Below are 12,500 nucleotides of genomic sequence, written 5' to 3' on the forward strand. Positions count from 1 at the left end.
TATAATTCGCAGTTAAGTGAATTTTAAAACAATATAACGTAATGGATATAAGCGTGGAAAAAAAAGCAATTCATTATCCTTATTTCAGTATTTTGCGCGCGCACACACACGCTCATTTTATATTTTTGACTCATTATTTTCGAGCTTTAGTAAAGAAAAAGATTTGGAGCAATTTGTTCATCTGATTATTGATCATAATAATGAATATAAGAAGTAACTATTTTTTGGTTTATTACTAATACTACTTTTGCTACTTTACGTATCAAAGTAAAACATGTTAGCAAGCCAAAGAATACATTCGGCACCTGTAAAAACGATACTGTTTTTCTTTTTGCTTCTACAGCAGTTGCTGTTATTAATGCTGCTGCTTACGTTCTCTTCTTTTTTATTCTCTCCTCTTTCTTCTTCTCTCTGAGTGCCACTACTGTTATGCGAGTACTGCACTCACACACATGGGGGACGACGTTCACACTTAGAAAAAAAGGCATTTGATGTCTGGCCATGGAGATTGGTGCACAAGACTATGCAGCAGTTGGAGCTTCCCATATACTGCAGTAAGCAGCACGTTTCCAACTCCTGCCTTTTAATCATTAATAAGGACAACTGTTTCACTTACGCTATCTTAAAAACATATTTTTGTTTGTTCATGTAGTGGTTGTTTTATTTGCTTTTTTGTTATTCAACATTTTTTTTTATCTATCCACCTATTTTTCATCCTCAACATAAACCACCAAAAATTGCCAGTCAATGTCCACACACACACACACACACACACACACACACACACACACACACACACACACACACACACACGATTTAAAATCATTTGTGTTAATCATTATCATCCAGAACACGAATACAAGGTGTGCAGAAATGAACAAATGTTAGTCGCGTAATATTCAACCCTTATACCTTATATGCAGGTGTAACATAAGAAAGGATCAATAGGTAGATAATATAAAACCACTTACTTGCTGGATTTATGCACGTCCGATATGCACTCTTTATCCGTGTAATTAATTGAAAATAAGTAAAGTGAAATGTTAAGAAAAATTTATAGAATTCATTATATAGCAATGATATTGATGTTCAAAAACTATAAATTTTCATTTCCTCTATAAATTTATTGACATATCAAAGTGTTATATATATATATATATATATATATATATATATATATATATAGGGAGAAAAAAGATGTAGGTATTACATACATGTATATAGATACGCATATTTTTCTATATGTTATCAAACAAAACATGCATATCTAAATATAAATAACTTTATACACAAATATATTTATATTAAAAGACATATATACAGGGTAGATGTATATGAATTTATGAATATAAAACGTTTATATATGAGATATATATATATATATATATATATATATTTATATATACATATTTATATGATGTAAATTATGAAAATAATATTTCAACATAATGGAATTATTTATATATGCGTGGATACACTTGTATATGCGGAAATGGAAGCGTCCTTCCAGTCTCGAAAGTCAATGGATACCCCTGTCAGAGTAGCTGCGCGTGAAATTGTAAGGCAAGGTTTGCGCAATCCTTAATCCTGAATCGGCACTGCTTGGATCCAGTGGCAAGGAGAAGTTCAGGACGGCTGAAAACAATGCCAAGACATACACACACACATGTGTGTGTGCGTATATATAATGTACACATATACATGGGCACACTTACATATACATATATGTGTGTGCAAACGTATATATATGTACATAAATATCTTCATACATACATGGATCCATATATATATATATATATATATATAAGTATGCATATATATGGACATGTATATATACATTATTATATAAAGTATATACACACAAACATATAAATCCATATAAACGAATATCTAAATATATTTTACCGGTACATATATATGTATATATATATATATATACACACACACAAGATTTCGCATACAAGTCAATACACCTTATTTCACACACATACACACACACATATATATATTTGTGTGAGAAATAAAGTGCATTGACTTCTTTTGTGTGTGTATGTGTGTGTACATATATACATATGTACATGTAAAATATATTTAGATATTCGTTTATATGGATTTATATGTTTGTATATATATATATATATACATATACATATATATATATATATATATATATATATATATATATATATATATATACTCACATGCCTCCCGGCGTTTCCCGATCGTAAGATACGCTTAGATATGATATTTAAATTCATATAGATTTCAAGGCATTTCTCTACCGATTATTATATTAAACCTAATCTAGAAGTGAGATCAAAACTAAAAAAATGGATTCCATCAGCTTGAATCGAAACCAAAATATACAACTTTCCACCCTCGTTCCTTATCCTCTGAGCCACGCCTATACGCATTATATATATATATATATATATATATATATATATATATATATATATATATATATATCTCGTGTTTTTCAATGTCGCTGATGCATTTGCGCTGACTCTTTCCAACCTCTTATGGTTGCTTCAGCGGAATGAAACCACTGGTACGACCTTGGAATATGTATATATAGTGTCGTAATAAGTATTATATATGTATAAATTCAGTTGTCATCACGTTTTAAGAGATGGAATAGTCCGATCGTCAAAGACAAGATGCAAGCAAGCAAGGTCCATAGTTTTATAATGATAATAATAATAATAATAATAATAATAATAATAATATATAATTTGACATGTATATATAGATGAATCTACACATAATTTCGCACACATGAATATACATCTATATTTATATTTGGATATAATTTACACGTAATTACACATACACACACACACACGCATATATACAAATATTTCCCACATATGTGTGTGTGTGTGTGTAATTTAACACACCTATATATAAATCTTATCTCAAATATGTATGCATACATATATATTTACGCTCATACATTTTTACAAATAATTATTCCAGGTTAGAAATATCTAAAAGTGAAAACCATTGAATTTAGGAAGTTGTTGATAGTGCTTGATAAAATGTGCAAGATATTATTTTATTCAATTTAAGTAAACATTACCAAAAGTCACTACAATTAATATACTGTTTTAGTCTTAAAAGGTATCGTTAGGAGACAATGAACCTGTGGTCTTACACGAGGCCAGTCATTTAATGAAAATTAAGACGGAAACAGTATATTTATTGTAGTGACTTTTAGTAATTTTGTTTATTTATATTGAATAAAATAGCATTTTTACAAATATACAGACACATTTACATCTATTGCTAAATACGTGTGTGTATACATGTATTTCTAACAAGTCATCTTTAAAAAAAAGTCGATAATAAAATAAAATCGAAAGGTTGATGAATGTACATTTTTTTCCTTATTCATTATATATGTATACATATTTACATATTTACACTCATACATACACTTTCATACATTTGGTTAACTTAATCGTACATTTTTATTCAATAGAAATCTTAATTCTTGCAGACAAAAACAATCAGAACTAAACAGAAATTAAAATAGGATTGATTTAATTCACTTTCTTTTTGGAAACTCAAATATACTTGACATTTTTGAAAAGTTGTATATTGGGTATAAAGATGATATAATTTCACACCAATATATGCAATTTGTTACGTGTGCATAATTAAAACTGATTGAGCAAAATTCAAAACAGTATCCATTTGTAAGAACGGTGGCTTATTTTGACTACATTATAAACATAAACATTGATATTACACTTATTATTTTATTCATGCGTAATTGTTTCATTTATGCATGTTTCAGACACTTGAAGAGAATGGAAACATTTCTGCCAGATAATTTTAAAAATATCTGTAAAAAAGCTTTTTTATTAATTTTTTAAAAACTTTTTTTTTAATTTGGTCAGTCATAAATGCAGCTTTATAGTTGTTTGATTTGATTGCTACTTTTCGTATATAACAAACGATTCTTAATTTTTGTTGAAAATCAAAAGTTCTAAAATATGTTGTATGATTGCATTTTAAATATATATTCATACTTCATGAAAATAGCTTTAGCATTCATTATATGGTTCTTATTAAAATATGTAAATTGTTATATATATAATTATATATACAGACAGACATATCTACCTATACATAAAATGCACTGTGTATGTGTGTGCGAATTCTTTTCTTATAAACTTCGAAACACCTCGCCCATTTTTTTTTTTTTTTTTGGAAATTTCATATAAATGTACTTTATGTGTCTGGGGGTACTTTTAGATAAGTTTTGTATAGGAATGCCTCCGATAAGTATTGAAAATCAATAATCGAAAAATCCAATTAAAGAAAGGAAAATTCCGGTTGGGACCAAAGTTGACATGCTTTAACAGCATCACACTAAGTAAATTTGAGAAGTTTTATCTCCGTAAACAGAAGAGACAAACGTATACAATCAACAGTAGATTCTTTGATAAGATAGGGACACGTTCAAAATGAATATTTCTGTTTAGAGCACTATTGAACCATGACACCTTATTTTTGTATCCAAACCATTATATAAAAATAATTTTATAAAATCAACAGTAGGTTCTCTAAAGAGCAATCTAGATTACAATGTATTGTGGACTAAGTCAGTGCAAGGAGGCATGTGAATATCCTTCCAGTGCACCGCAGTGGGTCCTCGACTAGAGCAGATTACCAATTGATTTGATTGAAAAATAGGCGATTTCACAGAGTTCAATAACAAAGTATTTGCAGGATGGAACATGCGTTGATCCTCATTCAATCCCAGGCAATGTGAGGTCTCGCTGCTAGTATATATATATATATATATATATATCACAAAAAAATACGAATCATCTGGGTCATCTCTGGTTGCATTATTTAAATCAGGGAAAATACAAAATTATTCTATTCCTGCTCGTTATATCTCCCCCAATTACAGCTACAAGTTAAATAATATTTGCCCATACTTACGTTGGTATTCCCTTTTGCTTATGGTTTATATTTTGGATCTGCTGTATCTTTATTAGTTTCGACTGTTAATAAATACAGAGAGAGATAGAGAGGAAGAGAGACAGGGGGAGACGTAGGCGGGAGAGATATATACTTTATAAAATAATAGCGTATAGTAAGAGTGATAGACGGAAGTTTAGTAAGAGATCGGTCACTTGTTGGGTTAATTACAAATTGCGCTTAATTAAAACAATTAAAATTGAAGATTTTTAAAAACATAACTCAATCCCAATACTGAGGAATCTTAAAGATGTACTTTGTGTGATTAAAATGTATAGAAAAAAACTTAAGGAAAGAAACTGAGTTTTGGTATAATTAATAATAATCATTCACTTAGAAGACATGGCCAGGGCTGTCTTAATGCATGGTCAAACTAGATACCTCTTGGAACCTCACGTGGGTAAGGGGAGGGAATACTAATCCATGTATGCTGTGACCTGCCTCTGATCAATAAATACTATTCTTAACTATAAATATTTTTTTTTGAAAAATTCATATCTAGCAACTCATGTTTTTTTTTGTTTTTTTTCTTTTTAAAATGTTATAGTTGTTTAAATACGGATTTTGTTGGAAATACCAATGCAATAAATATACTTTACTTCATGGTGTTTTTTAAATTTTCATTCTTTTGAGTGGTGGTGTAAATATGTGCAACAAAGTGCATTGGCTTTCCTTTGAGGTGTGTGGGCTATAATATTGTTAAGACAGTACTACTTAAATAATCATATGGTATATTCAAAATGTTTTAAATTTCCTCATTACCTTTATTGTATAATTTTTCTTTTTAATAAAAATGCTTTTAAAAGAAGAAAAAAAGAACTTTGAAAGCTAATATTGCATACTAGATTAGTAGAACGCTATCAACATTAAGTATTATATTAGTAATTAGCTTGACACCAAACAAGTTTATTTCATATTCTTTCTTTAAACCTTCCTGAACTATTATTTATAATTTAAAAAAGAATATATATTTCTGATAAAGAGGAAATTACTATATCTAAGTCATATTATAAGACACTACTATGCAAATTACTTTTCGGAAAATATTTGAGAATTAAAATTTTCTAGAGAATAAAATCCTTAAATTTCTGACTTTTACGAAGTATGGTATTCTTTTAACCGACTAAAATACTAAGTATTGTTCTTAACTCTAATTGACCAACAAAAAGAAATATTTAAGATATAAAGCAAATAAATGTTCACACACGATGCGAATTTGTTTTCAAACAAGTTCTATATAATTAACATATTCTCTTTTTATCGAAATGTAATAAATAGGTTTTGCAAGCCAGCTTAGACAATGTTCAAGGATTACTTAATTGCACCTTCTCTATTATAAACATCTTTAATTGTGATACATTCTCATAGGTACAATAAAATATAACTGGAGTTTTGTTTATTTTTGATCAACAATTAACATGCTGATAGAGATGTTTGATTAATGAAACAATCGAATTAGCATTAGTAAAATGTATTTCGAAATTATTATTATTATTGGCTAAGTTGTATCATATACCTGAACGAATATTTTTTTTGAATTTTTAAAAATCTACGTAAATGTATAATATGAGAGTAATACCCATATATAAATACAAAAGATATGGTTAACATATAATGAGATTATGCACTTTTAAAATATGAACTTTAGAAAGAAAGAAGCTTTAACTATAATTTAAATGAATAAAAATATTTTACACATAATAATAATACTCCATCTCTTTTCCAAACTCGCACAAACGTTTAAAATCCTTAATAGAATAATGATAATATTGTCTATGTAATTTAGAAATGTCTGCTATGTAAAATGGATTAATATACTTTTTCTACAAATTAAGTAAAAAAAAAAAATAAAAAAAAAATACGTGGGTTAAGGGAAATCTAAAAGAAACTCAAACAGCAAATACATCAAAACTATAAAATATAACTTAACCTCTTATGATAAAGTTCATATATTTTTCGAACCGATTTAATTGCATGATAATTTCAACGAGTTTTGTGTGTAAATTAAGTGGCTTTCATAAACGAAAAATGTCAGGCGTATAAGTAGAAAATGAATAGTTACAAAGCGTGACAGAATGTTACAAGAATATTTAAAATAAGGATAATAGTATATTTATTTGCTTCGTTGCTACTTTATTTTAAGCATTGGAATGTCACACTTTCTAATCTCTAGTTTCCAGATTTTGAAGTTAGTGGTCACAGTTAAAATAAGTCATTTAATGCACGTTAACTGTGGCTTATACACTTCGACACTAGTGTGCACTCTCATATACGGCATAATAACATTGACACACCGGTTTTCGTTAGAACATCGAAGTTAAGCAATGTTGAGTCTGGTTAATACTGAATGAGTGAACATTTGGGAATACCAGGTGCTGTATGTAGGAAGACGTCGACACTTCCCTACAAGAGCTGGAAAACTAACGCTATCTTCCCTGGTGGTGATATATATATGCGACTGGGGACCGCTTGTGAATTTCATACTTCGATAAAACTTCTGCCTTCGGATGAAACTTTCAATCCGCCTAGGGTGAGTACCGCTTCGCTTGCCACCCTCCGTAACAATGACGATAAAATAATGATTCGCCAGTGTTCGTATTAATGTTCATATACAAACTTACTCTAGTAATCTAACTTTTTATATATAAATTATTTAACAAAACACACACATAAAAATACCCTCGACTTTTTATTTAGATTGAATGATTTCTTTCAGCATTTATTTTAAGTGGCGTAGTTGTTTGAATACATTTTGATTTCTCGCGTCTCCTTCACCATTTGAAATGGGTTCGTCCAAGGCAAAATGTATATTTTTAATTCATCTATGGTACAACAAGAAAGCTTTCCTTATAATACAATACGAGACATGATTCAAGTATATGCATACGAAATGAATTTTAACGAACTACATATTTAAATAGAAAAGTTTAAGTAATAGTAAAATGTATTTTTACAAAAATGCGAAAAAGGTGATAATCTTCTGAGAATTGTTTTATTTTTCAGTTATAATACTGTCATTTTGACATTGAGTTATAGTAAACATAAAATGATTCCTTAAGAAAAATCTAATTTTCTACTGAAAATGTGCTACTGAATAAAATTTTTTTAACTATTTAAGATTTAAAATAAATGATAATTTTAATACTTATGAATTTAAGGCTTTTAGAAGTAGGTAATGAATTCACATTGAGCGTTTGCATTGAATTTGACAACTTTATTATATATATAAGCAAAAAAGACAAACGAACGTTTTTATTATGAGAACCAGGACATAAATTGCATATCTATCTATCTATCTATCTATCTATCTATATATATATATATATATATATATATATATATATATATCTTTCTCTATTATATATATATATATATCTTTCTCTATCATATATATATATATTTCTCTCTCTATTATATATATACATATATATATATATATATATCTTTCTCTCTCTCTCTCTCTATATATATATATATATATCTTTCTCTCTCTCTCTCTATTATATATATATATATCTTTCTCTCTCTCTATTATATATATATATATCTTTCTCTCTCTCTCTCTCTCTATTATATATATATCTTTCTCTCTCTCTCTCTCTATATATATATATATATATCTTTCTCTCTCTCTCTCTATATATATATATATATATATATCTTTCTCTCTCTCTCCCTATTATATATATATATATGTTTCTCTCTCTCTCTCTATATATATATATATATCTTTCTCTCTCTCCCTATTATATATATATATGTTTCTCTCTCTCTCTCTCTCTCTATATATATATATATATATATATATATATATCTTTCTCTCTCTCTATTATATATATATATATATATCTTTCTCTCTATCTAATGTATATATGTAGTCTTGGAAGTTTCTTTAAAACCTTTAAAGTTATAAAAAAATGCCCTTCATTTGAACTTTATTTTGTCATTAATTAATCTCTCGCACCGCTTAATAATTTTACTTACATGAACAAATAATATTGCCAAAAAGGGATCCTCATTTTTTACAATGAAACACTGTTTCGGGGATTTACATATAAGTAAATAAATAAAGTCATTTGTATTTAAAATATATTGCTCAAGTTTTAAATCTACTCATAACACACATGGAAATCGAGATAGAACAGTTCTTAAAATTTCGACTACTATTAAAAAAAACTATCTTTAAAAAGAAATAAAGTATGCGTAGGAAAATCCATTTGAAATGATATTAAGTGAAACATTTACATGTTGAAATGCCCACACCAATCTGTTGCATTTTTAAATCTTCTTTTCATTAAGCTTCCTATTATATTCTATAAGTGTTTTCTCTAAAATGTTGTCTTACTGTTTATTTGTTATTAATACGGCTTGGGTAGTAAATATTTTCTTCGTGTTATGCTTGAATAAATGACCGATCAATTGTGAAGTGAAATTTGAATTTTTCAAATTGTAGGGTACAAAATATTTAATATTATATTGCTTTCGCAGCCTTAGAATAAATAAATGTTATCGCATATCATGTGTACCCGTTAATTATTTTTGCCAATATTTTATTTGCAATATTGGTCCATCTTATGAATGAATTTATTTCAGGTTTATGAAATCTGGTCGACAATTTTTTTTTCAACAGCTCGTTGTTGCCGTTTTTGTTTTGTTTTCCTTCTTTTTTCAACATTGTTCCACTTTCTAATAATAATGTTAATCATGTTTTCTGCAAATTTATTATACTTGAAACCCAACCCTCCTTGCACCTATTCTCTTTTCCTCCGGTTATTGTTTTTACTTCCTCCGTTTCCGCTTATAACGCCACGCTCTCCTTTCCCACTCCTTCCACTTGACTTGGCTAAAGTTCCCGCCCACACCACTTCCGATGTTATACAGTTGAATACGACGGTGGGGGGGGGGGAGATAAAGAAAAAAGATGAGATAGAGCGTGTGAGGAATAAAATTGTGGTCGAAGAAACCGAGAAAAAAAAGAGAAAGGGAGGTGGGAATTTATGTACGTATTTGTGCACATGCGACGAACAGAGTCAAACACAGATATAAAAGAATTCTCTCATTCTCTTGTTCGATGTATGCGCTTCCTCATTAAATATTCCTTTGCAATACGACTCAGCAACAGGAGTAACCATTTCAGTTCTTCAATTCATGTAGAACAGTTGAATACTACGCTTCATATTAATTCAACTAATAGCCGGGGATTACACAACATGACAGATCTTGGTGAACAAAAAATAAAACAAACCAACGAAAAATAATTTAAATTTATTCAGAACAAAACAATTATAACTTGTGAAATCAGAACGTAATGATAATATTGAATCTATCTATATTTTTTATCAAAAGATAAGCTGTAAAAATTTAAAAGAAAAAATATCAATAAAATTTATTATGCTTTGTACAATTTTTATCATCCGTGAAGATATGTGTGTGTGTGTGTGTGTGTGTATATATATATATATATATATATATATATAGAGAGAGAGAGAGAGAGAGAGAGACTACAAGGCCGTGTGTTACAACAGAAACAAACGAACATTAAGGTGGGTAGGGTCATGATATATTTAGTATTAATAATACCATGCAATAATTCGACCGACCATTTCACAAGAGGCAATTAAAATCCTGTCTATTGAGCTAAAGAATATTTATTGTGTCCGTTCTTTCAGCCGATGGTCTAAAGAGCTCCAGCGTTGTCAAATAATCATTTTCAAACAATATATATATATATATATATATATATATATATATATATATATATATATAGAGAGAGAGAGAGAGAGACAGACAGACAGACAGACAGACAGAGAGAGACAGATAATATATTATGCATATATTTTTGCTTCAGTACTTACTTAAACCGTATTCTATAAATGTGTAAATCTATGTAATAGTATAAAATACTTATGGCAAGTAAGCTATACAGGAATACATTTATCTCAAAATAATGTATTGAATTGGCCACTTAAAATAATTATCTTAATAAAATGAAATAGATAATTAAATACGGTCTGGTATTGTAAACTAAGCGAACATTTCAAGTAAAGTTTGTTAAATTATGCTTTTATTTCCTTAAAGATCATGATATTTTTAAATTTAGGCATAATTTAGAAAGTAATTGTTTTGAAACTAATGTGATTGTCATTTGCACAATTATCAATATATTCATAATCATGTGTAATTCCCTAAAGCTAAGATTAGGCGGTGGTATCAATTCATTCATATGAAATACATCCATTAATAAAATATTTTAAAGATTTTAAAATTTAATTCCGATTTTTCATCAACATATATTAAGCTGATTAAATGATTTCATTAATGTAGAACTTTATTTTTTCTTTTTATTAATATTTGTCGTATATAATTTGTTTTCTATGATAACTATAATATATCTTATATAGAAAAAAGTTTGGTTCCACTTATCTTACATAACTAAATATTTACGCGGAGAAATTCCACCAAATTTATAGTTAACTATAATATTCAGTTGTTGGTTCATCTATTATATAATTAAACATTGTATTCGTTATTATAATTACACATAAAATTAAATAAATGAAAACATTGTTACTTGTTCCGTTTTTTTATAGCTGTTGATGTGAATCATTCATCACATACTTTAAATTGATATATTTAATGGTTATTATTTATGTCTTCTATTATTTTTATCACAATTTTAATTTAAGATTAATTTTGTTTTCATTATGATTTTATTTTATACTACATTCTATACTGATATTTTCAAACATATAAGAGAAGTACTATAGTTTCTATAAATCAATTTAACTTCTGCGACTACAGTGTAGATTAACTACTTATGTGTGGTAGTATTATTGTCATTATAAACAATGGATCTTACACATTATTTTTTTGTAATAATTTAAATTTCCAGTACAAAATGAACACTCTACTTAACACACACGTGCATATATATAATGTGTGTGTGTGTGTGTGCGTAATAATATGCAATTAAACATTTTGAGTGATAAAACACATGTAAGCATATTTCTATTCTATGTGGTGTGAAAAATTGTATCATTCCAAAAGTAAAGCCTCCTATTTTTTGTTTTTAACTCGAAAAATTCAAGAGCTACGAAGGCTACCATTAAAAAGAGCGACTTTCTGTGCTTCAGAATTAATTTTTCTACATAGTCATCACCATTCTTAGTGCACTTTTGCCAGGAATTCAATGACGCATCTCTGCTTCTGACGTACATCCATGAAAGCAGTTACTTGTAAAGAGGTTAACACCATCAATATCTGCAACAGAGATATGAAACGTTCAGTTCATGAATGCATGTTTAGTCATCATGACAATGGAGTTTGTAATTTCGCATTAAAGATTCACGTGGAATAAAAAGAGGAGCCATTACTTTTGGAATCGTAGGATTGAATTTGTGCAGCAATTCAATAGTCTAGGTTCATGACTAGTTTGTTTTATTGTACAGAATTCGCCCTAGGCGGATTGAATCGGCTTCCTCAAAAGGCGGAAGTGTAAAAGG

General features: G+C 28.4%; 1 protein-coding gene and 1 long non-coding RNA gene across 4 annotated transcripts in view; one reads left to right on the plus strand and one right to left on the minus strand.

The window, feature by feature from the left end:
* The window catches only part of LOC145279780 (uncharacterized), a 357,881-nt gene that overhangs the window by 139,195 nt on the left and 206,186 nt on the right, over positions 1–12,500 (minus strand). The gene's annotated exons all lie outside the window — the stretch shown is intronic.
* The window catches only part of LOC145279779 (uncharacterized), a 185,676-nt gene that overhangs the window by 9,150 nt on the left and 164,026 nt on the right, over positions 1–12,500 (plus strand). Inside the window, exon 1 of one of the 3 annotated variants that reach the window (XM_080131104.1) lies at positions 418–554. The exons of the other annotated variants lie outside the window; for them this stretch is intronic. Within the exon in view, the coding sequence (XP_079987230.1) occupies positions 502–554 (53 nt within the window). The 5' untranslated portion in view covers positions 418–501. Of the gene's footprint in view, positions 1–417; positions 555–12,500 lie in introns of those variants that run through there. 3 annotated transcript variants of the gene reach the window in all.

This window comes from Euprymna scolopes, chromosome 7 (assembly GCF_053919585.1).
Source record: "Euprymna scolopes isolate OS-2025 chromosome 7, ASM5391958v1, whole genome shotgun sequence".
Classification (NCBI taxonomy): Eukaryota; Metazoa; Mollusca; class Cephalopoda; order Sepiida; family Sepiolidae; genus Euprymna; species Euprymna scolopes.